The sequence below is a fragment of the Somniosus microcephalus genome, chromosome 5 (genome assembly GCF_052327205.1).
Source record: "Somniosus microcephalus isolate GS21.2 chromosome 5, FLI_Smic_1.0, whole genome shotgun sequence".
NCBI classification, from domain to species: Eukaryota; Metazoa; Chordata; class Chondrichthyes; order Squaliformes; family Somniosidae; genus Somniosus; species Somniosus microcephalus.
The window spans coordinates 1,601,172-1,629,129 of record NC_140991.1 but is presented as its reverse complement, the minus strand read 5'-3'; the positions used below and the strand labels follow the sequence as shown (position 1 = coordinate 1,629,129).

The 27,958-nt window shown below is 47.7% G+C and overlaps 1 protein-coding gene across 3 annotated transcripts in view; it reads right to left on the bottom strand.

The window, feature by feature from the left end:
- mapk15 (mitogen-activated protein kinase 15) overlaps positions 1-27,958 on the bottom strand; it is a 111,663-nt gene that overhangs the window by 34,577 nt on the left and 49,128 nt on the right. For 2 of the 3 annotated variants that reach the window (XM_085987217.1, XM_085987220.1), the window contains 3 exons: positions 27,377-27,434; positions 26,253-26,390; positions 4,829-4,934 (listed from right to left, as the gene is read on the bottom strand). In XM_085987217.1, the coding sequence (XP_085843343.1) occupies positions 4,829-4,934; positions 26,253-26,390; positions 27,377-27,434 (302 nt within the window). The remainder of the gene's footprint in view (positions 1-4,828; positions 4,935-26,252; positions 26,391-27,376; positions 27,435-27,958) is intronic. The other variant, XM_085987218.1, reaches the window with a different exon arrangement.

Genomic DNA, 27,958 nt, shown 5'->3' with positions numbered 1-27,958 from the left:
AAAGCCCATGGGATCAAAGGGACAGTGGCAGCATGGATACAAAATTGGCTAAGGGACAGAAAGCTGAGAGTAGTGGTGAACGGTTGTTTGTCAGACCGGGGGGAAGTGTACAGTGGTGTTCCCCAGGGGTCGGTGTTGGGACCACTGCTCTTTTTGAGAAATATTAATGACCTGGACTTGGGTATACAGGGCATCATTTCAAAGTTTGCAGGTGACAAGAAACTCAGAAATGTAGTAACAGTGAGGAGGATAGTGACAGACTTCAGGAGGACACCGGCAGGCTGGTGAAATGGACAGCTACATGACAGATGACATTTAACAGAGAAATGTGAAGTGAAAGGTTTTGGTAGAACGAGAGGCAATGAGGCAGAAACTCCGTTCCCTACGGGTGGGTTTGCTCTGTGTACTCACCCGTAGGGCCAACGGAAATGCCGCTTTTAGCTATGCACAGCGCATGCGCTGGAAACCGACATTTCCGATCTGTCAAGAAAGCTCTTGACAGATCCTCTGGCTGCCCTAGAGGAGAGCCTCTGTGGGCAGAGAGTTCCACTTTTTGGAGACCCTCCGCCCGCAGAAAACACTTACGCTTTTACCAGGCGCAAGAATTGTAAGGCCTGCTTTTACCAGGAAAAGAGCTGAAAAAGTTTTAAAAAGTTTCCACTGATTTATCATTTAAAAATACTTTAAAGAAAGGTACGTTTATTTTTAGCCCCATTAAACTTTAATTATTTTTTTCAAAAAATAAAATTTTTATTTAAAATACTTAATTTATGTAATTTAAAGTCATTTTAAAAATGTGTTTTTTTTAAATTTAAAGTTTTACTATGTTTTGGGGGTGATTTCCATTGATATATTTGACAGGTCTTCCTGTCAAATGTATGAAGGCAGATTCCTTTCTCTGATTGGCTCCCGATGGCCCACGTGATCCCAGGGACGCTGCGAACTACCTGCGCCTCTGGGATGCGTGGGCCCTGCGCACCGACACTTGAGAGGCCCAGCACTGGAACTCTGCACCACCCGGGATACCTTCGGTAAGGGCGCAGATTTTTCCAGATCGCAGCCCTCCGCCCGCGGGAGGCCTGCAAACGGAATTTCTGGGCCAATATAAACTAAATGGTACAATTTTACAGGGAGTGCAGTAACAGAGAGTCCTGGGGTGTATGTACACAAATCTTTGAAGGTGGCAGGACAAGTTGAGAAGGCTGCTAATACATACGGGATCCTTGGCTTTAAAAACACAGAGACATAGAGGACAAAAGCAAAGAAGCCATGGTGTGGAGATGCCGGTGTTGGACTGGGGTGGACAAATGTAAAAAGTCACACAACACCAGGTTATAGTCCAACAGCTTTATTTGAAGTCACAAGCTTTCGGCGCGCTGCTCCTTCGTCAGGTGAAGTGGAGAGATGCATAAAGACACAGCTTATATAGTCAGAGAATAATGACAGTTAGAAAGATTACCTGTAATTATCTGCCATTTATCACACCCCGGCAGAGAGATAATCACAGCAATCAAAGGTGTGAATGGTGTCCAAACAGGTCAGTCAGGAAAACATCACATCAAAGAACAATGAGGTGGGGTCACAAGGGGTTAAATATTGCAGATGCTGGGGTCTGTATGAAAAACAAAAAAGACAAAAAACACTTTTTTTTGCTGGAAATCACTGCAGGTCCAGCCGCACCTGTGCAGAGAGAACCAGCCAACGACGACTCGAGTCTGGATGACCCTATGTCAGGTGGGGTTACATGTAACGTGACACGAACCCAAGATCCCGGTTGAGGCCGTCCTCATGAGTGCGGAACTTGGCTATCAGTTTCTGCTCTACGATTTTGCGTTGTCGTTTGTCTTGAAGGCCGCCTTGGAGAATGCTTATCCAAAGATCGGAGGCTGAATGTCCTTGACTGCTGAAGTGTCCCCCGACTGGGAGGGAACACTCCTGCCTGGCGATTGTTGCGCGGTGTCCGTTCATCCGTTGTCGCAGTGTCTGCATGGTCTCGCCGATGTACCATGCTCCGGGGCATCCTTTCCTGCAACGTATGAGGTAGACAACGTTGGCCGAGTCACGAGTATGTACCATGTACCTGGTGGGTGGTGTCCTCACGTGTGATGATGGTATCTGTGTTGATGATCTGGCATGTCTTGCAGAGGTTGCCGTGGCAGGGTTCTGTGGTGTCGTGGTCGCTGTTCTCCTGAAAGCTGGGTAATTTGCTGCGAACGATAGTCTGTTTGAGGTTAGGCGGCTGTTTGAAGGCGAGTAGTGGAGGCGTGGGGATGGCCTTAGCGGGGTGTTCGTCGTCATCGATGACATGTTGAAGGCTGCGAAGAACATGGCGTAGTTTCTCCGCTGCAGACTTCTTACAGAAACTCAGCACCCACGGACCAGTTGAACCAGGAACACTCCTCACCACGATGGACGTCTCGGCACTCTACACCAGTATCCCCCACGATGACGGCATCGCTGCGACAGCCTCAGTACTCAACAGCAACAACAGCCAATCTCCAGACGCCATCCTACAACTCATCCGCTTCATCCTTGACCACAATGTCTTCACCTTCGACAACCAGTTCTTTACCCAAACACACAGAACAGCCATGGGGACCAAATTCGCACCCCAATACGCCAACATCTTCATGCACAAGTTCGAGCAAGACTTCTTCGCTGCACAGGACCTCCAACCAACGCTATACACCAGATACATCGACGACATTTTCTTCCTATGGACCCACGACGAAGAATCACTGAAAAGACTAAACGATAACATCAACAAGTTCCATCCCACCATCAAACTCGCCATGGACTACTCCTCAGAATCGGTTTCATTCTTGGACACACGAATCTCCATCAAAGACGGACACCTCAGCACTTCACTCTACCGCAAGCCCACGGACAACCTCACGATGCTTCACTTCTCCAGCTTCCACCCTAACCAAGTTAAAGAAGCCATCCCCTATGGACAAGCCCTGCGAATACACAGGATCTGCTCAGACGAGGAGGAACGCGATGGACACCTACAGACACTGAAAGACGCCCTTGTAAGAACGGGATATGATGCTCGACTCGTCGATCGACAGTTCCGACGGGCCACAGCGAAAAATCGCATCGACCTCCTCAGAAGACAAACACGGGACACAACCAACAGAGTACCCTTTGTCGTCCAGTACTTCCCCGGAGCGGAGAAACTACGCCATGTTCTTCGCAGCCTTCAACATGTCATCGATGACGACGAACACCTCACTAAGGCCATTCCCCATGCCTCCACTACTCGCTTTCAAACAGCCGCCTAACCTCAAACAGACCATCGTTCGCAGCAAATTACCCAGCTTTCAGGAGAACAGCGACCACGACACCACACAACCCTGCCACAGCAACCTCTGCAAGACATGCCAGATCATCAACACAGATACCATCATCACATGTGAGGACACCACCCACCAGGCACATGGTACATACTCATGTGACTCGGCCAACGTTGTCTACCTCATACGTTGCAGGAAAGGATGCCCCGGAGCATGGTACATCGGCGAGACCATGCAGACACTGCGACAACGGATGAACGGACACCGCGCAATAATCACCAGGCAGGAGTGTTCCCTCCCAGCCGGGGAACACTTCAGCAGTCAAGGACATTCAGCCTCCGATCTTCGGGTAAGCATTCTCCAAGGCGGCCTTCGAGACACACGACAACGCAAAATCGTCGAGCAGAAACTGATAGCCAAGTTCCGCACCCATGAGGACGGCCTCAACCGAGATCTTGGGTTCATGTCACGCTACATGTAACCCCACCTGACGTAGGGTCATCCAGACTCGAGTCGACGTTGGCTTGTTCTCTCTACACAGATGCGGCCGGACCTGCTGTGATTTCCAGCAAAAAAAATGATTTTTGTCTGTTTTTTTGTTTTTCATACAGACCCCAGCATCTGCAATATTTAACCCCTTGTGACCCCACCTCATTGTTCTTTGATGTAATGTTTTCCTGACTGACCTGTTTGGACACCATTCACACCTTTGATTGCTGTGATTATCTCTCTTCCGAGGTGTGATAAATGGCAGTTAGAAAGATTACCTGCAATCATCTGACATTCGCTGACTATATAAGCTGTGTCTTTATGCATCTCTCCACTTCACCTGACGAAGGAGCAGCGCTCCGAAAGCTTGTGATTTCAAATAAAACTGTTGGACTATAACCTGGTGTTGTGTGACTTCTTACAAAAGCAAAGAAGTCATGCTAAACCTTTATATTCACCGTTTAGGCCCCAGCTGGAGTACTGTGTCCAATTCTGGGCACCGCACTTTAGGAAGGATGTCAAGGCCTTGGAGAGGGTGCAGAGGAGATTTACCAGAATGGTTCCAGGGATGAGGGGCTTCAGTTATGTGGAGAGACTGGAGAAGCTGGGGTTGTTCCCCTTACAGCAGAGAAGGTTAAGAGGAGATTTGTTACAGGTGTTCAAAATCATGAATAGTTTTGACAGAGTAAATAAGGAAAAACTGTTGCCAGTGGCAGAAGGGTCGGTAACCAGAGGACACAGGTTTAAGGTGATTGGCAAAAAAGTTAGCAGTGAGATCAGGGACCAGTGCTGATTTATACAGAGGACAGACCGGGAATCCAGGGACCAGTGCTGATTTATACAGAGGACAGACCGGGAATCCAGGGACCAGTGCTGATTTATACAGAGGACAGACCGGGAATCCAGGGACCAGTGCTGATTTATACAGAGGACAGACCGGGAATCCAGGGATCAATGCTGATTTATACAGAGGACAGACCGGGAATCCAGGGACCAGTGCTGATTTATACAGAGGACAGACCGGGAATCCTGTGATACATCACCTCGTACAGTTTGTTGCGATACTCGGCCACAGAGAGCTGTGTGTCGTCATCCACAGGAAGTATGATGTCATAATCCAGCCCTGGCTCCTTCGACGGGTTGTGGAACCTGCATTAAAGCAACACACACACTGAGCTCTCCCGGTGATTAAAGACACTGAGCTCCCGGTGATTAAAGATAAATGTAAGAAGTCACACAACACCAGGTTATAGTCCAACAGCTTTATTTGAAATCACAAGCTTTCGGAGCGCTGCTCCTTCGTCAGGTGAAGTGGAGAGATGCATAAAAACACAGCTTATATAGTCAGAGAATAATGTCAGATGTTTACAGGTAATCTTTCTAACTGCCATTTATCACACCTCGGCAGAGAGATAATCACAGCAATCAAAGGTGTAAATGATGTCCAAACAGGTCAGTCAGGAAAACATTACATCAAAGAACAATGAGGTGGGGTCACAAGGGGTCAAATGTTGCAAATGCTGGGGTCTGCATGAAAAACAAAAAAAGACAAAAAACATTTTTTTTGCTGGAAATCACAGCAGGTCCGGCCGCATCTGTGTGGAGAGAACAAGCCAACGACGACTCGAGTCTGGATGACCCTACGTCAGGTGGGGTTACATGTAGCGTGACATGAATCCAAGATCCCGGTTCAGGCCGTCTTCATGGGTGCGGAACTTGGCTATCAGTTTCTGCTCGATAATTTTGCGTTGTCGTGTGCCTCGAAGGCCACCTTGGAGAATGCTTACCCGAAGATCGGAGGCTGAATGTCCTTGACTGCTGAAGTGTTCCCCGACTGGGAGGGAACACGCCTGCCTGGCGATTGTGGCGCGGTGTCCGTTCATCCGTTGTCGCAGTGTCTGCATGGTCTCGCCGATGTACCATGCTCCGGGGCATCCTTTCCTGCAACGTATGAGGTAGGAAACGTTGGCCGAGTCACATGAGTATGTTCCATGTACCTGGTGGGTGGTGTCCTCACGTGTGATGATGGTATCTGTGTTGATGATCTGGCATGTCTTGCAGAGGTTGCTGTGGCAGGGTTGTGTGGTGTCGTGGTCGCTGTTCTCCTGAAAGCTGGGTAATTTGCTGCGAACAATGGTCTGTTTGAGGTTAGGCGGCTGTTTGAAGGCGAGTAGTGGAGGCATGGGGATGGCCTTAGCGAGGTGTTCGTCATCATCGATGACATGTTGAAGGCTGCGAAGAACATGGCGTAGTTTCTCCGCTCCGGGGAAGTACTGGATGACGAAGGGTACTCTGTTGGTTGTGTCCCGTGTTTGTCTTCTGAGGCGGTCTATGCGATTTTTCGCTGTGGCCCGTCGGAACTGTCGATAGACGAGTCGAGCGTCATATCCCGCTCTTACGAGGGCGTCTTTCAGCGTCTGTAGGTGTCCATCGCGTTCCTCCTCGTCTGAGCAGATCCTGTGTATTCGCAGGGCTTGTCCATAGGGGATGGCTTCTTTAACGTGATCATTGTTCTTTGATGTCATGTTTTCCTGACTGACCTGTTTGGACACCATTTACACCTTTGATTGCTGTGATTATCTCTCTGCCGAGGTGTGATAAATGGCAGTTAGAAAGATTACCTGTAAACATCTGACATTATTCTCTGACTATATAAGCTGTGTTTTAATGCATCTCTCCACTTCACCTGACGAAGGAGCAGCGCTCCAAAAAGCTTGTGATTTCAAATAAAGCTGTTATGTTCTTATAGTCTAAGAAATAGGAGCAGGAGTAGGCCAGTCGGCCCCTCGAGCCTGCTCCGCCATTCAATAAGATCATGGCTGATCTGATCCTAACCGCCAATCTACTATCACAGGACCATCTCCTCAATCTAACAGAATTAGACACACGAAATAGGAGCAGGATCAGGCTACACGGCCCCTGGACCCGCTCCGCTACCCACAGGGCCATGTCCGATCAGAACCTAGACTCATGTCCAAATTCCTGCCCACTCCCCGTAACCCTTAATTCCCTTTACTTCTAGGAAACTGTCTATTTCTGTTTTGAATTTATGTAATGATGTAGCTTCTACAGCTTTTTGGGGCAGCATATTCCATGGATCTACCACCCTCTGAGTGAAGTAGTTCCTCCTCATCTCAGTTTTGAAAGAGCAGCCCCTTATTCTAAGACTATGCCCCCTAGTTCTAGTTTCACCCATCATCGGGAACATCCTCCCCGCATCCACCCGATCCAACCCCTTCACAATCTTATATGTTTCAATAAGATCGCCTCTCATTCTTCTGAACTCCAATGAGTAGAGTCCCAATCTACTCAACCTCTCCTCATATGACCACCCCCTCATCCCCGGGATTAACCGAGTGAACCTTCTTTGTACTGACTCGAGAGCAAGTATGTCCTTTCTTAAGTATGGACACCAAAACTGTACGCAGTATTCCAGGTGCGGCCTCACCAATACCTTGTACAACTGAAGCAATACCTCCCTATTTTTATATTCTATCCCCCTAGCAATGAAAGCCAACATTCCATTGGCCTTCTTAATCCCTTGCTGCACCTGCATACTAACCTTTTGAGTTTCGTGCACCAGGACCCCCAGATCCCTTTGTACTTCAGTACTTTCCAGTTTCTTGCCATTAAGATAATAACTTGCTCTACGATTTTTCCTGCCAAAGTGCATAACCTCACACTTTCCAGTATTGTATTCCATCTGCCAAATCTCTGCCCACTTACTTAGCCTGTCTATGTCCCCTTGCAGGTTTTTTATGTCCTCCTCACTCACTACTTTCCCTCCCATCTTAGTATCATCTGCAAACTTTGATATGTTACACTCGGTCCCCTCCTCCAAATCGTTAATATAGATTGTAAAGAGTTGGGGACCCAGCACTGACCCCTGCGGAACACCACTAGTTACTGATTGCCAGTCTGAGAATGAACCATTTATCCCAACTCTCTGCCTTCTGTTAGATAGCCAATCCTCTATCCATGCCAGAATATTACCCCCAATCCCGTGATTTTTTATCTTAAGCAATAATCTTTTGTGTGGCACCTTGTCAAATGCCTTTTGGAAGTCTAAATACACTACGTCCACTGGTTCCCCTTTATCCACCCTATATGTTACTTCCTCAAAAGAACTCCAGCAAATTTGTCAAACATGACTTCCCCTTCATAAAACCATGCTGACTTTGTCCTATTAAATTATGATTATCCAAATGTCCTGTTACTGTCTCCTTAATAATGGACTCCAAAATTTTACCTACCACAGATGTTAGGCTAACCGGTCTATAGTTTCCAGCCTTCTGTCTACTGCCCTTTTTAAATAAGGGTGTTACATTCGCAGTTTTCCAGTCTGCCGGGACCTTTGCCGAGTCCAGGGAGTTTTGGAAAATTATTACAAATGCATCCACAATCCCTACCGCCACTTCCCTCAAGACCCTAGGATGTAAGCCATCAGGTCCAGGTGATTTATCCGCCTCGAGTCCCATTATTTTACCGAGTACCACTTCCTTAGTGATTTTGATCGTGTTTAGCTCCTCCCCCCCTATAGCCCCCTGTTTGTCCAGTGTTGGGATATTCTTGGTGTCCTCTACTGTAAAGACTGATACAAAATATTCATTCAGTGTTTTTGCCATCTCCATATTTCCCACCATTAATTTCCCGGTCTCATCCTCTAAGGGACCAACATTTACTTTAGCCACCCTTTTTCTTTTTATATAACTGTAAAAACTCTTACTATCTGTTTTTATATTTTTGCTAATTTACTTTCATAATCTATCTTTTTGTTATTTTTTGCTGTCTTTTAAAGTTTTCCCAATCCTCTATCCTCCCACTAGATTTGGCTACCTTATATGCCCTTGTTTTTAGTCAAATACTATCCTTAATTTCTTTACTTAGCCACGGATGGCTGTCTTTTCTTTTACACCCTTTTCTTCTCAGTGGAATATATATTTTTTGGAAGTTGTAAAATAACTCCTTAAATGTACACCACTGATCATGTATCGTCTTACCCTTTAATCTATTTTCCCAATCCACTCTACTCAATTCCGCTCTCATACCTTCATAGTCTCCTTTATTCAAGCTTAGCACGCTTGTTTGAGATCCAACCTTCTCACCCTCTAATTGAATATGGAATTCAACCATGTTATGGTCACTCATTCCAAGGGGATCCTTTACTAGGACATTTTTAATTAATCCTGTCTCGTTACACAGGACCAGATCTAAGGTTGCTTGCCCCCTGGTCGGTTCAGTTACATACTGCTCAAGAAACCCATCCCTAATACACTCAATGAACTCATCCTCAAGGCAGCCCTGCCCAATTTGATTTGTCCAATTAATATGATAGTTAAAATCCCCCATAATTATAGATGTTCCCTTATTACAAGCCTCAACTATTTCCTGATTGATGCTCCGTCCAACAGAGTTGCAACTGTTCGGAGGCCTATAGACTACGCCCACTAGTGTTTTTTTCCCCTTATTATTCCTTACCTCCACCCAAACTGTTTCATTATCCTGATCTTTTGACCCAATATCATTTCTCTGTATTACAGTGATTCCTTCCTTTATTAACATAGCCACCCCACCTCCCCTTCCTTCCTGCCTGTCCTTCCTGATCGTTAAATAACCTGGTATGTTTAATTCCCAGGCATTGTCACCCTGCAGCCATGTTTCTGTAATAGCCACAAGATCATACCCATATGTAGTTATTTGTGCCATTAACTCGTCTATTTTGTTACGAATGCTACGTGCATTCAGATAGAGAACTTACAAAACATATTTGAAACACTTAGCTCCTGCTTTTGCCCTTTTTATTACTTTACCTTTTACTCCATACCTTCTGCCCCTTCCTGACACGCTCTGGTTTTTAATTTCCCCACTGCTACCTAAGTCTATGACCTTCTCTGTTGTCATTTTTATTATTTGCTCTCTAGGAACCTCCCCCCCACTAGTTAGTTTAAAGCCCTCTCTACAGCCCTAGTTATATGATCCACCAGGACTCTAGTCCCAGCACTGGCCAAGTGAAGCCCGTCCCAACGGAACAGCTCCCTCCTGCCCCAGTACTGGTGCCAGTGTCCCAGGAAGCAAAACCCATTTCTCCCACGCCAGTCTTTGAGCCACGCATTTAACTCTCTAATTTTATTTGTCCTAGCCAAATTCGCTCGTGGCTCAGGTAATAATCCAGAGATTATTACCCTTGAGGTTCTGTTTTTTAATTTGACCCCTAGCTGCTCATACTCCTTTAACAGAACCGGCTTCCTAGTCCTATCTACGTCGTTTGTACCAACATGGACCACGACAACTGGATCCACCCCCTCCCACTGCAAGTTTCTTTCCAGCCCAGAGGAGATGTCCTTAACCCTGGCACCGGGTAGGCAACACAGCCTTCGGGACTCTCGCTCTCGGCTGCAGAGAACTCTATCTATCCCCCTAATAATACTATCCCCTACCACTACAACATTTCTATTTATTCCCCCCTCTTGAATGGCCCCCCGTTCCACGGTGCTGTGGCCAGGTTGCTCATCCTCCCTGCAGTCCCTGCTCCTGTCCCCACAGGGAGTAAGAACCTCGAACCTGTTGGACAAGAGCAAGGGCTGCGGCTCCTCCAACACTACCTCCTGGATCCCCGTACCTGCCTCACTCGTAGTCACACTGTCCTGTCCCTGACCATGGGCTACATCTGAATTAATTAACTTCATAGATGTGACCACCTCCTGAAACAGAGTCCAGGTACTTCTCCCCCTCCCTGATGTGTCGCAGTGTCTGAAGCTCAGACTCCAGCTCATCAACACGGAGCTGGAGTTCCTGTAGCAGCAGACACTTGTCACAGACGTAATCACCGTGAGCCTCAATGGGGTCCACCGGCTCCCACATCTCGCAACAGTAACACATCACCTGCTCCATTCTATGTAATTAATTAAATTTTTTATTGTTAGTTATGGACACCCTCTGCCCGATTTTAGATGCTAGTATCCCCTTTAATTAATTGGATTTAAATTAAATCAATCCCTCTAATTACACCAGTTAAATGGTTTACCAACAGTCACTCTGCACCAGAAAGGCCTTATTAACTGCAGCCTACAGAGTTAAAGTTTGAAAAGAGCACCTAACACCCCACTTACCCTAACTCACACTTACCCAAACTCACAGCACTCTCTGCTGACTCGCACTCAGTGCTTGCTCACACTAGCACTGGTCTTTTTATACTGTTTGTTTGTTTCCAGCCAAATGAGTCACCCCTGCTGATTGGTTAGAAAACTGGTTTCCACTGCCTGCTGTGCCAATTTACTCCTACTGCAGTGTAACCTTGTTTTACTCTTCTTAAACCAACAGAATCCCAAATATTTAACTTTTCCCCTTTACTTAAACTGCTTAAGTAATCTTATCAAGAATGATTTAAAGAGAAATAACAATTTAAGAACTCTCACACTTACCCAAACTCACAGCACCCTCTGCTGACTCGCACTCTGGTGTTGTGTGATTTCATACATTTGTCCACCCCAGTCCAACACCGGCATCTCCACGCGGTGATTAAAGACACTGAGCTCTCCCGGTGATTAAAGACACTGAGCTCTCCCGGTGATTAAAGATACTGAGCTCTCCCGGTGATTAAAGACACTGAGCTCTCCCGGTGATTAAAGACACTGAGCTCTCCCGGTGATTAAAGACACTGAGCTCTCCCGGTGATTAAAGACACTGAGCTCTCCCGGTGATTAAAGACACTGAGCACCCCCGGTGTCCTTTATGGAATGTTGGCCTTTATTGCAATGGGAATGGAGTATAAAAGCAGGGAAGTCCTGCTACAACTGTACAGAGTATTGGTGAGACCACACCTGGAGTACTGCGTACAGTTTTGGTCTCCCTATTTAAGGAAGGATATACTTGCATTGGAGGCAGTTCAGAGAAGGTTCACTAGGTTGATTCCAGAGATGAAGGGGTTGATTGATGAAGAAAGGTTGAGCAGGTTGGGCCTATACTCATATGTTTCAATAAGATCCCCTCTGAATCTTCTAAATTACAATAAGATTCTGAAGGGGATGAACAGGGTAGATGCAGAAAGGATGTTTCCCCTCGTGGGGGAATCTAGAACTAGGGGGCATAGTTTCAGGATAAGGGGTCACCCATTTAAATGGGAAATGAGGAATTTCTTCTCTCAGAGGGTCGTGAATCTTTGGAATTCTCTGCCCCAGAGAGCTGTGGAGGCTGGGTCATTGAATATATTTAAGGTGGAGATAGACAGATTTTTGAATGATAAAGGAGTGAAGGGTTATGGGGAGCGGGCAGGGAAGTGGAGTTGAGGCCAAGATCAGATCAGCCATGATCTTATTGAATGGCAGAGCAGGCTCGAGGGGTCAAATGACCTACTCCTGCGTCTTATGTTCTTATTGATAGAGGTGTACAAGATTATGACGGGTTTGGATAGGCTGGACGGGGAAAGGCTGTTCCCACTAGTTGGTGGTACAAGGACTATGTGGTAAACCACTGTTTGTATTCCTGTTTGTCCTGTTTGTATTCCACTGTGTACATGCCTGGACATGCCTCGGCTGACTCCTCCCACAGGTCCTAGTATAAAGGTGACTGCTCCCCAGCCCTTAGTATCATGGACCGGTCGACCACGCGAGGCAGACCTCCATTCTGTTGTTAATAAAAGCCTTTAGTTACTCTTCTAACTCTCAGTCTTTTATGAGTAATTGATAGCGCATCAGACTAGAGGACACAGATTTAAGGTTTTGGGCAAGAGATACAGTGAGGACGTGAGGATAAACTTTTTTACACAGCGAGTGATGAGGACCTGGAACTCGCTGCCGACGGAACTGGTGGAAGCGGAGACACTCAGTGTTTTCAAGGGGAGACTGGATAGGCCTTGAGGGAAATAAACTTGCAGGGCTACGGGGATAGAGCGGGGGAATGGGACTGACTGGATTGCTCTACAGAGAGCCGGCACACACTCAATGGGCCGAATGGCCTCTTTTGTGCCGTATGACTCTATGACTACCACCGTGTAAAATGAATCCAAGCATATCTAGCAGTTCAAAACTGGGCATCCATCAGCAGCAGAATTGTATTCCACCACAATCTGTAACCTCATGGCCTGGCATATTCCTCACTCTACCATTACCATCAAGCTAGGGGACCAACCCTGGTTCAATGAGGAGTGTAGAAGAGCATGTCAGGAACAGCACCAGGCGTACCTAAAAATGAGGTGCCAACCTGGGGAAGCTGCAACACAGGACTACATGCATGCTAAACAGCAGAAGCAGCATGCTATAGACAGGGCTAAGCAATCCCACAATCAATGGATCAGATCAAAGCTCTGCAGTCCTGCCACATCCAGTCGTGTATGGCACTTCAGCACCTCCCAAACCCATGACCTTTTCCACCGAGAAAGACAAGGGCAGCAAGCACATGGGAACGCCATCACCTCCAAGTTACACACCACCCTGACTTGGAAGTATATTGGCCGTTCCTTCATCGTCACTGGGTCAAAATCCTGGAACTCCCTCCCTAACAGCACTGTGGGAGCACCTTCACCACACGGACTGCAGCGGTTCAAGAAGGCAGCTCACCACCACCTTCTCAAGGGCAATTAGGGATGGGCAATAAATGCTGGCCTTGCCAGCGACACCCGCATCCCAGGAACGAATAATAAAAACACACAGACAGACAGACACAGTTCCCCTGAATGACTGAAACCCTGTTTGTACCTGTTGATGTAGGTGTGTGTGTGTGTTTATTCCTGTTGCTGTAGGGGTGTGTGAGTGTGTTTATACCTGTTGATGTAGGGGTGTGTGAGTGTGTTTATACCTGTTGCTGTAGGGGTGTGTGTGTGTGTTTATTCCTGTTGCTGTACGGGTGTGTGAGTTTGTTTGTACCTGTTGCTGTAGGGGTGTGTGAGTGTGTTTATACCTGTTGCTGTACGGGTGTGTGAGTTTGTTTGTACCTGTTGCTGTAGGGGTGTGTGTGTGTGTTTATTCCTGTTGCTGTACGGGTGTGTGAGTTTGTTTGTACCTGTTGCTGTAGGGGTGTGTGAGTGTGTTTATACCTGTTGCTGTACGGGTGTGTGAGTTTGTTTGTACCTGTTGCTGTAGGGGTGTGTGAGTGTGTTTGTACCTGTTGCTGTAGGGGTGTGTGAGTGTGTTTGTACCTGTTGCTGTAGGGGTGTGTGAGTTTGTTTGTACCTGTTGCTGTAGGGGTGTGTGAGTTTGTTTGTACCTGTTGCTGTAGGGGTGTGTGAGTGTGTTTGTACCTGTTGCTGTAGGGGTGTGTGAGTTTGTTTGTACCTGTTGCTGTAGGGGTGTGTGTGTGTGTTTGTACCTGTTGCTGTAGGGGTGTGTGAGTGTGTTTGTACCTGTTGCTGTAGGGGTGTGTGTGTGTGTTTGTACCTGTTGCTGTAGGGGTGTGTGAGTGTGTTTGTACCTGTTGCTGTAGGGGTGTGTGAGTTTGTTTGTACCTGTTGCTGTAGGGGTGTGTGAGTGTGTTTGTACCTGTTGATGTAGGGGTGTGAGAGTGTGTTTGTACCTGTTGCTGTACGGGTGTGTGAGTGTGTTTGTACCTGTTGCTGTAGGGGTGTGTGAGTGTGTTTGTACCTGTTGCTGTAGGGGTGTGTGAGTGTGTTTATTCCTGTTGCTGTAGGGGTGTGTGAGTGTGTTTGTACCTGTTGCTGTAGGGGTGTGTGAGTGTGTTTATACCTGTTGCTGTAGGGGTGTGTGAGTTTGTTTGTACCTGTTGCTGTAGGGGTGTGTGAGTGTGTTTATACCTGTTGCTGTAGGGGTGTGTGAGTGTGTTTATACCTGTTGCTGTAGGGGTGTGTGAGTGTGTTTATTCCTGTTGCTGTAGGGGTGTGTGAGTGTGTTTGTACCTGTTGCTGTAGGGGTGTGTGAGTGTGTTTGTACCTGTTGCTGTAGGGGTGTGTGAGTGTGTTTGTACCTGTTGCTGTAGGGGTGTGTGAGTGTGTTTATTCCTGTTGCTGTAGGGGTGTGTGAGTTTGTTTGTACCTGTTGCTGTAGGGGTGTGTGAGTGTGTTTGTACCTGTTGCTGTAGGGGTGTGTGAGTGTGTTTGTACCTGTTGCTGTAGGGGTGTGTGAGTGTGTTTGTACCTGTTGCTGTAGGGGTGTGTGAGTGTGTTTGTACCTGTTGATGTAGGGGTGTGTGAGTGTGTTTATTCCTGTTGCTGTAGGGGTGTGTGAGTGTGTTTGTACCTGTTGCTGTAGGGGTGTGTGAGTGTGTTTGTACCTGTTGATGTAGGTGTGTGTGTGTGTGTTTATACCTGTTGCTGTAGGGGTGTGTGAGTGTGTTTGTACCTGTTGCTGTAGGGGTGTGTGAGTGTGTTTATTCCTGTTGCTGTAGGGGTGTGTGAGTGTGTTTGTACCTGTTGCTGTAGGGGTGTGTGAGTGTGTTTGTACCTGTTGCTGTAGGGGTGTGTGTGTGTGTTTATACCTGTTGCTGTAGGGGTGTGTGAGTGTGTTTGTACCTGTTGCTGTAGGGGTGTGTGAGTGTGTTTGTACCTGTTGCTGTAGGGGTGTGTGAGTGTGTTTGTACCTGTTGCTGTACGGGTGTGTGAGTGTGTTTATACCTGTTGCTGTACGGGTGTGTGAGTGTGTTTATACCTGTTGCTGTAGGGGTGTGTGAGTTTGTTTGTACCTGTTGCTGTAGGGGTGTGTGAGTGTGTTTGTACCTGTTGCTGTAGGGGTGTGTGAGTGTGTTTATACCTGTTGCTGTAGGGGTGTGAGAGTGTGTTTGTACCTGTTGCTGTAGGGGTGTGTGAGTGTGTTTGTACCTGTTGCTGTAGGGGTGTGTGAGTGTGTTTATTCCTGTTGCTGTAGGGGTGTGTGAGTGTGTTTGTACCTGTTGCTGTAGGGGTGTGTGAGTGTGTTTGTACCTGTTGCTGTAGGGGTGTGTGAGTGTGTTTATACCTGTTGCTGTAGGGGTGTGAGAGTGTGTTTGTACCTGTTGCTGTAGGGGTGTGTGAGTGTGTTTGTACCTGTTGCTGTAGGGGTGTGTGAGTGTGTTTATTCCTGTTGCTGTAGGGGTGTGTGAGTGTGTTTGTACCTGTTGCTGTAGGGGTGTGTGAGTTTGTTTGTACCTGTTGCTGTAGGGGTGTGTGTGTGTGTTTATACCTGTTGCTGTAGGGGTGTGTGAGTGTGTTTGTACCTGTTGCTGTAGGGGTGTGTGAGTGTGTTTGTACCTGTTGCTGTAGGGGTGTGTGAGTTTGTTTGTACCTGTTGCTGTAGGGGTGTGTGTGTGTGTTTATACCTGTTGCTGTAGGGGTGTGTGAGTGTGTTTATTCCTGTTGCTGTAGGGGTGTGTGAGTGTGTTTATACCTGTTGCTGTAGGGGTGTGTGAGTTTGTTTATACCTGTTGCTGTAGGGGTGTGTGAGTTTGTTTGTACCTGTTGCTGTAGGGGTGTGTGAGTGTGTTTATACCTGTTGCTGTAGGGGTGTGTGAGTTTGTTTGTACCTGTTGCTGTAGGGGTGTGTGAGTGTGTTTGTACCTGTTGCTGTAGGGGTGTGTGAGTGTGTTTGTACCTGTTGCTGTAGGGGTGTGTGAGTGTGTTTGTACCTGTTGCTGTAGGGGTGTGTGAGTGTGTTTGTACCTGTTGCTGTAGGGGTGTGTGTGTGTGTTTATACCTGTTGCTGTAGGGGTGTGTGAGTGTGTTTGTACCTGTTGCTGTAGGGGTGTGTGAGTGTGTTTATTCCTGTTGCTGTAGGGGTGTGTGAGTGTGTTTGTACCTGTTGCTGTAGGGGTGTGTGTGTGTGTTTGTACCTGTTGCTGTAGGGGTGTGTGAGTGTGTTTGTACCTGTTGCTGTAGGGGTGTGTGAGTTTGTTTGTACCTGTTGCTGTAGGGGTGTGTGAGTGTGTTTGTACCTGTTGCTGTAGGGGTGTGTGAGTGTGTTTGTACCTGTTGCTGTAGGGGTGTGAGAGTTTGTTTGTACCTGTTGCTGTAGGGGTGTGAGAGTTTGTTTGTACCTGTTGCTGTAGGGGTGTGAGAGTTTGTTTGTACCTGTTGCTGTAGGGGTGTGTGAGTGTGTTTGTACCTGTTGCTGTAGGGGTGTGTGAGTGTGTTTGTACCTGTTGCTGTAGGGGTGTGTGAGTGTGTTTGTACCTGTTGCTGTAGGGGTGTGAGAGTGTGTTTGTACCTGTTGCTGTAGGGGTGTGTGAGTGTGTTTATTCCTGTTGCTGTAGGGGTGTGTGAGTGTGTTTATTCCTGTTGCTGTAGGGGTGTGTGAGTGTGTTTGTACCTGTTGCTGTAGGGGTGTGTGAGTGTGTTTATTCCTGTTGCTGTAGGGGTGTGTGAGTGTGTTTATTCCTGTTGCTGTAGGGGTGTGTGAGTGTGTTTATTCCTGTTGCTGTAGGGGTGTGTGAGTGTGTTTGTACCTGTTGCTGTAGGGGTGTGTCAGTGTGTTTGTACCTGTTGCTGTAGGGGTGTGTGAGTGTGTTTGTACCTGTTGCTGTACGGGTGTGTGAGTGTGTTTATACCTGTTGCTGTACGGGTGTGTGTGTGTGTTTATACCTGTTGATGTAGGGGTGTGAGAGTGTGTTTATACCTGTTGCTGTAGGGGTGTGTGAGTGTGTTTATACCTGTTGCTGTAGGGGTGTGTGAGTGTGTTTATACCTGTTGCTGTAGGGGTGTGTGAGTGTGTTTGTACCTGTTGCTGTAGGGGTGTGAGAGTTTGTTTGTACCTGTTGCTGTAGGGGTGTGTGAGTGTGTTTATACCTGTTGCTGTAGGGGTGTGTGAGTGTGTTTGTACCTGTTGCTGTAGGGGTGTGAGAGTTTGTTTGTACCTGTTGCTGTAGGGGTGTGTGAGTGTGTTTATTCCTGTTGCTGTAGGGGTGTGTGTGTGTGTTTGTACCTGTTGCTGTAGGGGTGTGTGAGTGTGTTTATACCTGTTGCTGTAGGGGTGTGTGAGTGTGTTTGTACCTGTTGCTGTAGGGGTGTGAGAGTTTGTTTGTACCTGTTGCTGTAGGGGTGTGTGAGTGTGTTTGTACCTGTTGCTGTAGGGGTGTGTGAGTGTGTTTGTACCTGTTGCTGTAGGGGTGTGTGAGTGTGTTTGTACCTGTTGCTGTAGGGGTGTGTGAGTGTGTTTGTACCTGTTGCTGTAGGGGTGTGTGAGTGTGTTTATTCCTGTTGCTGTAGGGGTGTGAGTGTGTTTATTCCTGTTGCTGTAGGGGTGTGTGTGTGTGTTTGTACCTGTTGCTGTAGGGGTGTGAGAGTGTGTTTATTCCTGTTGCTGTAGGGGTGTGTGTGTGTGTTTGTACCTGTTGCTGTAGGGGTGTGTGAGTTTGTTTATACCTGTTGCTGTAGGGGTGTGTGAGTGTGTTTATTCCTGTTGCTGTAGGGGTGTGTGAGTTTGTTTGTACCTGTTGCTGTAGGGGTGTGTGAGTGTGTTTGTACCTGTTGCTGTAGGGGTGTGAGTGTGTTTGTACCTGTTGCTGTAGGGGTGTGTGAGTGTGTTTATACCTGTTGCTGTAGGGGTGTGTGAGTTTGTTTGTACCTGTTGCTGTAGGGGTGTGTGAGTTTGTTTGTACCTGTTGCTGTAGGGGTGTGAGTGTGTTTGTACCTGTTGCTGTAGGGGTGTGTGAGTGTGTTTATTCCTGTTGCTGTAGGGGTGTGTGAGTTTGTTTGTACCTGTTGCTGTAGGGGTGTGTGAGTTTGTTTGTACCTGTTGCTGTAGGGGTGTGTGAGTGTGTTTGTACCTGTTGCTGTAGGGGTGTGTGAGTTTGTTTGTACCTGTTGCTGTAGGGGTGTGTGAGTTTGTTTGTACCTGTTGCTGTAGGGGTGTGTGAGTGTGTTTGTACCTGTTGCTGTAGGGGTGTGTGAGTTTGTTTGTACCTGTTGCTGTAGGGGTGTGTGAGTGTGTTTATTCCTGTTGCTGTAGGGGTGTGTGAGTGTGTTTGTACCTGTTGCTGTAGGGGTGTGTGAGTTTGTTTATACCTGTTGCTGTAGGGGTGTGTGAGTGTGTTTATTCCTGTTGCTGTAGGGGTGTGTGAGTGTGTTTATACCTGTTGCTGTAGGGGTGTGTGAGTGTGTTTATTCCTGTTGCTGTAGGGGTGTGTGAGTGTGTTTGTACCTGTTGCTGTAGGGGTGTGTGAGTGTGTTTATACCTGTTGCTGTACGGGGTGTGTGAGTGTGTTTGTACCTGTTGCTGTAGGGGTGTGTGAGTGTGTTTGTACCTGTTGCTGTAGGGGTGTGTGAGTGTGTTTGTACCTGTTGCTGTAGGGGTGTGTGAGTTTGTTTATACCTGTTGCTGTAGGGGTGTGTGAGTGTGTTTATTCCTGTTGCTGTAGGGGTGTGTGAGTGTGTTTATTCCTGTTGCTGTAGGGGTGTGTGAGTGTGTTTGTACCTGTTGCTGTAGGGGTGTGTGAGTGTGTTTATACCTGTTGCTGTAGGGGTGTGTGAGTTTGTTTGTACCTGTTGCTGTAGGGGTGTGTGAGTGTGTTTATTCCTGTTGCTGTAGGGGTGTGTGAGTGTGTTTATTCCTGTTGCTGTAGGGGTGTGTGAGTGTGTTTATTCCTGTTGCTGTAGGGGTGTGTGAGTGTGTTTGTACCTGTTGCTGTAGGGGTGTGTGAGTGTGTTTATTCCTGTTGCTGTAGGGGTGTGAGAGTGTGTTTGTACCTGTTGCTGTAGGGGTGTGTGAGTGTGTTTATTCCTGTTGCTGTAGGGGTGTGTGAGTGTGTTTGTACCTGTTGATGTAGGTGTGTGTGTGTGTGTTTATACCTGTTGCTGTAGGGGTGTGAGTGTGTTTGTACCTGTTGCTGTAGGGGTGTGTGAGTGTGTTTATACCTGTTGCTGTAGGGGTGTGTGAGTGTGTTTATACCTGTTGCTGTAGGGGTGTGTGAGTGTGTTTGTACCTGTTGCTGTAGGGGTGTGTGAGTGTGTTTGTACCTGTTGCTGTAGGGGTGTGAGAGTTTGTTTGTACCTGTTGCTGTAGGGGTGTGTGAGTGTGTTTATTCCTGTTGCTGTAGGGGTGTGTGAGTGTGTTTATACCTGTTGCTGTAGGGGTGTGAGAGTTTGTTTATACCTGTTGCTGTAGGGGTGTGAGAGTGTGTTTGTACCTGTTGCTGTAGGGGTGTGTGAGTGTGTTTATTCCTGTTGCTGTAGGGGTGTGTGTGTGTGTTTGTACCTGTTGCTGTAGGGGTGTGTGAGTGTGTTTGTACCTGTTGCTGTAGGGGTGTGTGAGTGTGTTTATTCCTGTTGCTGTAGGGGTGTGTGAGTGTGTTTGTACCTGTTGCTGTAGGGGTGTGTGAGTGTGTTTGTACCTGTTGCTGTAGGGGTGTGTGAGTGTGTTTGTACCTGTTGCTGTAGGGGTGTGTGAGTTTGTTTGTACCTGTTGCTGTAGGGGTGTGTGAGTGTGTTTGTACCTGTTGCTGTAGGGGTGTGTGAGTGTGTTTGTACCTGTTGCTGTAGGGGTGTGTGAGTGTGTTTATACCTGTTGCTGTAGGGGTGTGAGAGTTTGTTTGTACCTGTTGCTGTAGGGGTGTGTGAGTGTGTTTATACCTGTTGCTGTAGGGGTGTGTGAGTGTGTTTGTACCTGTTGCTGTAGGGGTGTGTGAGTTTGTTTGTACCTGTTGCTGTAGGGGTGTGTGAGTGTGTTTGTACCTGTTGCTGTAGGGGTGTGTGAGTGTGTTTATACCTGTTGCTGTAGGGGTGTGTGAGTGTGTTTGTACCTGTTGCTGTAGGGGTGTGTGAGTGTGTTTGTACCTGTTGCTGTAGGGGTGTGTGAGTGTGTTTGTACCTGTTGCTGTAGGGGTGTGTGAGTGTGTTTGTACCTGTTGCTGTAGGGGTGTGTGAGTGTGTTTATACCTGTTGCTGTAGGGGTGTGTGAGTTTGTTTGTACCTGTTGCTGTAGGGGTGTGTGAGTGTGTTTGTACCTGTTGCTGTAGGGGTGTGTGAGTGTGTTTGTACCTGTTGCTGTAGGGGTGTGTGAGTGTGTTTGTACCTGTTGCTGTACGGGTGTGTGAGTGTGTTTGTACCTGTTGCTGTAGGGGTGTGTGTGTGTGTTTGTACCTGTTGCTGTAGGGGTGTGTGAGTGTGTTTATTCCTGTTGCTGTAGGGGTGTGTGAGTGTGTTTATTCCTGTTGCTGTAGGGGTGTGTGAGTGTGTTTGTACCTGTTGCTGTAGGGGTGTGTGAGTGTGTTTGTACCTGTTGCTGTAGGGGTGTGTGAGTTTGTTTGTACCTGTTGCTGTAGGGGTGTGTGAGTGTGTTTGTACCTGTTGCTGTAGGGGTGTGTGAGTGTGTTTGTACCTGTTGCTGTAGGGGTGTGTGAGTTTGTTTGTACCTGTTGCTGTAGGGGTGTGTGAGTGTGTTTATACCTGTTGCTGTAGGGGTGTGAGAGTTTGTTTGTACCTGTTGCTGTAGGGGTGTGTGAGTGTGTTTGTACCTGTTGCTGTAGGGGTGTGTGAGTGTGTTTATACCTGTTGCTGTAGGGGTGTGAGAGTTTGTTTGTACCTGTTGCTGTAGGGGTGTGTGAGTGTGTTTGTACCTGTTGCTGTAGGGGTGTGAGAGTTTGTTTGTACCTGTTGCTGTAGGGGTGTGTGAGTGTGTTTATTCCTGTTGCTGTAGGGGTGTGTGAGTGTGTTTATTCCTGTTGCTGTAGGGGTGTGTGAGTGTGTTTATTCCTGTTGCTGTAGGGGTGTGAGAGTTTGTTTGTACCTGTTGCTGTAGGGGTGTGTCAGTGTGTTTATTCCTGTTGCTGTAGGGGTGTGTGAGTGTGTTTGTACCTGTTGCTGTAGGGGTGTGTGAGTTTGTTTGTACCTGTTGCTGTAGGGGTGTGTGAGTTTGTTTGTACCTGTTGCTGTAGGGGTGTGTGAGTGTGTTTATTCCTGTTGCTGTAGGGGTGTGTGAGTGTGTTTATACCTGTTGCTGTAGGGGTGTGTGAGTTTGTTTGTACCTGTTGCTGTAGGGGTGTGTGAGTGTGTTTATTCCTGTTGCTGTAGGGGTGTGTGAGTGTGTTTATTCCTGTTGCTGTAGGGGTGTGTGAGTTTGTTTGTACCTGTTGCTGTAGGGGTGTGTGAGTGTGTTTGTACCTGTTGCTGTAGGGGTGTGAGAGTTTGTTTGTACCTGTTGCTGTAGGGGTGTGTGAGTGTGTTTGTACCTGTTGCTGTAGGGGTGTGTGAGTGTGTTTATTCCTGTTGCTGTAGGGGTGTGTGAGTGTGTTTGTACCTGTTGCTGTAGGGGTGTGTGAGTGTGTTTGTACCTGTTGCTGTAGGGGTGTGTGAGTGTGTTTATTCCTGTTGCTGTAGGGGTGTGTGAGTTTGTTTATTCCTGTTGCTGTAGGGGTGTGTGAGTGTGTTTGTACCTGTTGCTGTAGGGGTGTGTGAGTTTGTTTGTACCTGTTGCTGTAGGGGTGTGAGAGTGTGTTTATACCTGTTGCTGTAGGGGTGTGTGAGTGTGTTTGTACCTGTTGCTGTACGGGTGTGTGAGTGTGTTTGTACCTGTTGCTGTAGGGGTGTGTGAGTGTGTTTGTACCTGTTGCTGTAGGGGTGTGTGAGTTTGTTTGTACCTGTTGCTGTAGGGGTGTGTGAGTGTGTTTGTACCTGTTGCTGTAGGGGTGTGTGAGTGTGTTTGTACCTGTTGCTGTAGGGGTGTGTGAGTGTGTTTATACCTGTTGCTGTAGGGGTGTGTGAGTGTGTTTGTACCTGTTGCTGTAGGGGTGTGTGAGTGTGTTTATTCCTGTTGCTGTACGGGTGTGTGAGTGTGTTTGTACCTGTTGCTGTAGGGGTGTGTGAGTGTGTTTGTACCTGTTGCTGTAGGGGTGTGTGAGTTTGTTTATTCCTGTTGCTGTAGGGGTGTGTGAGTGTGTTTGTACCTGTTGCTGTAGGGGTGTGTGAGTGTGTTTGTACCTGTTGCTGTAGGGGTGTGTGAGTGTGTTTATTCCTGTTGCTGTAGGGGTGTGTGAGTGTGTTTGTACCTGTTGCTGTAGGGGTGTGTGAGTTTGTTTATTCCTGTTGCTGTAGGGGTGTGTGAGTGTGTTTGTACCTGTTGCTGTAGGGGTGTGTGAGTTTGTTTGTACCTGTTGCTGTAGGGGTGTGTGAGTGTGTTTATACCTGTTGCTGTAGGGGTGTGTGAGTTTGTTTGTACCTGTTGCTGTAGGGGTGTGTGAGTGTGTTTATACCTGTTGCTGTAGGGGTGTGAGAGTTTGTTTGTACCTGTTGCTGTAGGGGTGTGTGAGTGTGTTTATTCCTGTTGCTGTAGGGGTGTGTGAGTGTGTTTGTACCTGTTGCTGTAGGGGTGTGTGAGTGTGTTTGTACCTGTTGCTGTAGGGGTGTGTGAGTTTGTTTGTACCTGTTGCTGTACGGGTGTGTGAGTGTGTTTATTCCTGTTGCTGTAGGGGTGTGTGAGTGTGTTTATTCCTGTTGCTGTAGGGGTGTGTGAGTGTGTTTATACCTGTTGCTGTAGGGGTGTGTGAGTGTGTTTATTCCTGTTGCTGTAGGGGTGTGTGAGTTTGTTTGTACCTGTTGCTGTACGGGTGTGTGAGTGTGTTTATTCCTGTTGCTGTAGGGGTGTGTGAGTGTGTTTATACCTGTTGCTGTAGGGGTGTGTGAGTGTGTTTGTACCTGTTGCTGTAGGGGTGTGTGAGTTTGTTTGTACCTGTTGCTGTAGGGGTGTGTGAGTGTGTTTGTACCTGTTGCTGTAGGGGTGTGAGAGTTTGTTTGTACCTGTTGCTGTAGGGGTGTGTGAGTGTGTTTGTACCTGTTGCTGTAGGGGTGTGTGAGTTTGTTTGTACCTGTTGCTGTAGGGGTGTGTGAGTGTGTTTGTACCTGTTGCTGTAGGGGTGTGTGAGTGTGTTTATACCTGTTGCTGTAGGGGTGTGTGAGTGTGTTTGTACCTGTTGCTGTAGGGGTGTGTGAGTGTGTTTATACCTGTTGCTGTAGGGGTGTGTGAGTGTGTTTGTACCTGTTGCTGTAGGGGTGTGTGAGTGTGTTTGTACCTGTTGCTGTAGGGGTGTGTGACTGTGTTTATACCTGTTGCTGTACGGGTGTGTGAGTGTGTTTGTACCTGTTGCTGTAGGGGTGTGTGAGTGTGTTTGTACCTGTTGCTGTACGGGTGTGTGAGTGTGTTTATACCTGTTGCTGTACGGGTGTGTGAGTGTGTTTGTACCTGTTGCTGTAGGGGTGTGTGAGTGTGTTTATACCTGTTGCTGTACGGGTGTGTGAGTGTGTTTGTACCTGTTGCTGTAGGGGTGTGTGAGTGTGTTTGTACCTGTTCCTGTAGGGGTGTGTGAGTGTGTTTATTCCTGTTGCTGTAGGGGTGTGTGAGTTTGTTTGTACCTGTTGCTGTAGGGGTGTGTCAGTGTGTTTGTACCTGTTGCTGTAGGGGTGTGAGAGTTTGTTTGTACCTGTTGCTGTAGGGGTGTGTGAGTGTGTTTGTACCTGTTGCTGTAGGGGTGTGAGAGTTTGTTTGTACCTGTTGCTGTAGGGGTGTGTCAGTGTGTTTGTACCTGTTGCTGTAGGGGTGTGAGAGTTTGTTTGTACCTGTTGCTGTAGGGGTGTGTGAGTGTGTTTGTACCTGTTGCTGTAGGGGTGTGAGAGTTTGTTTGTACCTGTTGCTGTAGGGGTGTGAGAGTTTGTTTGTACCTGTTGCTGTAGGGGTGTGTGAGTGTGTTTGTACCTGTTGCTGTAGGGGTGTGTGAGTGTGTTTGTACCTGTTGCTGTAGGGGTGTGAGAGTTTGTTTGTACCTGTTGCTGTAGGGGTGTGCGAGTTTGTTTGTAACTGTTGCTGTAGGGGTGTGAGAGTTTGTTTGTACCTGTTGCTGTAGGGGTGTGTGAGTGTGTTTGTACCTGTTGCTGTAGGGGTGTGTGAGTGTGTTTGTACCTGTTGCTGTAGGGGTGTGTGAGTGTGTTTGTACCTGTTGCTGTAGGGGTGTGTGAGTGTGTTTATACCTGTTGCTGTACGGGTGTGAGAGTGTGTTTGTACCTGTTGCTGTAGGGGTGTGTGAGTGTGTTTGTACCTGTTGCTGTAGGGGTGTGTGAGTGTGTTTATACCTGTTGCTGTACGGGTGTGAGAGTTTGTTTGTACCTGTTGCTGTACGGGTGTGTGAGTGTGTTTGTACCTGTTGCTGTAGGGGTGTGTGAGTGTGTTTGTACCTGTTGCTGTAGGGGTGTGTGAGTGTGTTTGTACCTGTTGCTGTAGGGGTGTGTGAGTGTGTTTGTACCTGTTGCTGTAGGGGTGTGTGAGTGTGTTTGTACCTGTTGCTGTAGGGGTGTGTGAGTTTGTTTGTACCTGTTGCTGTAGGGGTGTGAGAGTTTGTTTGTACCTGTTGCTGTAGGGGTGTGAGAGTTTGTTTGTACCTGTTGCTGTAGGGGTGTGTGAGTTTGTTTGTACCTGTTGCTGTAGGGGTGTGAGAGTTTGTTTGTACCTGTTGCTGTAGGGGTGTGTCAGTGTGTTTGTACCTGTTGCTGTAGGGGTGTGAGAGTTTGTTTGTACCTGTTGCTGTAGGGGTGTGTGAGTGTGTTTGTACCTGTTGCTGTAGGGGTGTGAGAGTTTGTTTGTACCTGTTGCTGTAGGGGTGTGAGAGTTTGTTTGTACCTGTTGCTGTAGGGGTGTGAGAGTTTGTTTGTACCTGTTGCTGTAGGGGTGTGAGAGTTTGTTTGTACCTGTTGCTGTAGGGGTGTGTGAGTGTGTTTGTACCTGTTGCTGTAGGGGTGTGTGAGTGTGTTTATTCCTGTTGCTGTACGGGTGTGTGAGTGTGTTTGTACCTGTTGCTGTAGGGGTGTGTGAGTTTGTTTGTACCTGTTGCTGTAGGGGTGTGTGAGTGTGTTTGTACCTGTTGCTGTAGGGGTGTGTGAGTGTGTTTGTACCTGTTGCTGTAGGGGTGTGTGAGTGTGTTTGTACCTGTTGCTGTAGGGGTGTGTGAGTGTGTTTGTACCTGTTGCTGTAGGGGTGTGTGAGTGTGTTTGTACCTGTTGCTGTAGGGGTGTGTGAGTGTGTTTGTACCTGTTGCTGTAGGGGTGTGTGAGTGTGTTTGTACCTGTTGCTGTAGGGGTGTGTGAGTTTGTTTGTACCTGTTGCTGTAGGGGTGTGTGAGTTTGTTTGTACCTGTTGCTGTAGGGGTGTGTGAGTGTGTTTGTACCTGTTGCTGTAGGGGTGTGTGAGTTTGTTTGTACCTGTTGCTGTAGGGGTGTGTGAGTGTGTTTATACCTGTTGATGTAGGGGTGTGTGAGTTTGTTTGTACCTGTTGCTGTAGGGGTGTGTGAGTTTGTTTGTACCTGTTGCTGTAGGGGTGTGTGAGTGTGTTTATACCTGTTGATGTAGGGGTGTGTGAGTTTGTTTGTACCTGTTGCTGTAGGGGTGTGTGAGTGTGTTTATACCTGTTGATGTAGGGGTGTGTGAGTTTGTTTGTACCTGTTGCTGTAGGGGTGTGTGAGTTTGTTTGTACCTGTTGCTGTAGGGGTGTGTGAGTGTGTTTATACCTGTTGATGTAGGGGTGTGTGAGTTTGTTTGTACCTGTTGCTGTAGGGGTGTGTGAGTTTGTTTGTACCTGTTGATGTAGGGGTGTCTGAGCCCCTCCTCAGCAGTCAGCCGATGGTCTGGGTTGAAGACGAGCAGTTTGTTCAGGAAGTCCAGGGCATCTGGTGGTGTGCTGCTGGGCATGAGCTGATCGATCGAGGATCTAGGCCTGGGAGCGAGAGACCTATGCACATTAACTCACAGGCCCCTCTGTCCCTGCACACTCTTTAAAACCGTGCCATTAAGTGTATATTGCCTCTCCCTGTTCCTTCTGCCTAAATGCATCACCTCACACTTCTCTGTATTAAATTCCACCTACCACTTGTCTGCCCATTCTGCTAGCCTTTCTATGTCCTGTTCCAGTCAATTGGTATCATCCACACTGTTTGCCACACCCCCAAGTTTTGTGTCATCGGCAAATTTAGAAATTCTACTCTGTATTCCAGGTCATTTATATATATCAAGAAAAGCAGCGGTCCCAGCACTGACCCTTGGGGAACACCACTGTCTACCATCCTCCAGTCTGAAAAACAGCCATTTACCACAACTCACTGTTTTCTGTCCTTAAGCCAATTCCTTATCCAAGCAGCCACTGACCCACCTATTCCATGAGGCTCAATTTTGTTAACCAGCCTTCTATGTGGTACTTTGTCAAACGCCTTCCTAAAATCCATGTAGACAACATCCATTGTATTCCCTTCATCAATCCGCCCTGTTACTTCATCAAAAATTTCAATTAGATTAGTCAAACACGATCTGCCTTTTGCAAACCCGTGTTGGCTCTCCTTAATTAGCTTAAGCCTCTCCAAGTGCCCATTAGTTTTTTCCTTGATTATTGTTTCTAAAATTTTACCCAGCACTGATGTTAAACTGACCAGCCTGTAGTTACTAGGATTGTCCTTGCACCCTTTCTTGAACAATGGTGTCACATTTGCCACTTTCCAATCCTCAGGCACCTCCCCCACATCTAGGGGACATTGGAAAATTATGGCAAGCCCTTCCACTATCTCCTCCCCCAATTCCCTTCGCAACCTGGGATGCAAGCCATCTGGACCAGGCGACTTGTCCACTCTAAGCATACCCAGCCTTTCTAGTACATCCTGCCCATCAATTTTTGTGTCTGGTGTCTTGGGTGCGTGTGAACAGCTTACTCACCTGGTCAGCATCTTCTGAACAACAGAGGCCCCATAATCGGAGTTAATGGACAGGACGTCTGTGGCGAAAGACAAGGAGCAGAGTTACCCACTGAGCACCCATCTCTACCTGTGACATTTCATAACTGGGCAGAGTGTGGCAAAGACACACCGACACACTAAACGATTACTTCACCCACACACCAAAATAAAAACTTCAACACACCAACACGACACTTCACCCCCACACACCACACTTCCCCCACACACCACACTTCCCCCACACACCACACTTCCCCCACACACCACACTTCCCCCACACACCACACTTCCCCCACACACCACACTTCCCCCACACACCACGCTTCACCCCCACACACCACGCTTCACCCCCACACACCACACTTCCCCCACACACCACACTTCCCCCACACACCACACTTCCCCCACACACCACACTTCCCCCACACATCACACTTCCCCCACACACACTTCCCCCACACACAATTCCCCCCACACACCACGCTTCACCCCCCACACCACACTTCCCCCCCCCCACACCACACTTCCCCCCCCACACCACACTTCCCCCCCCACACCACAC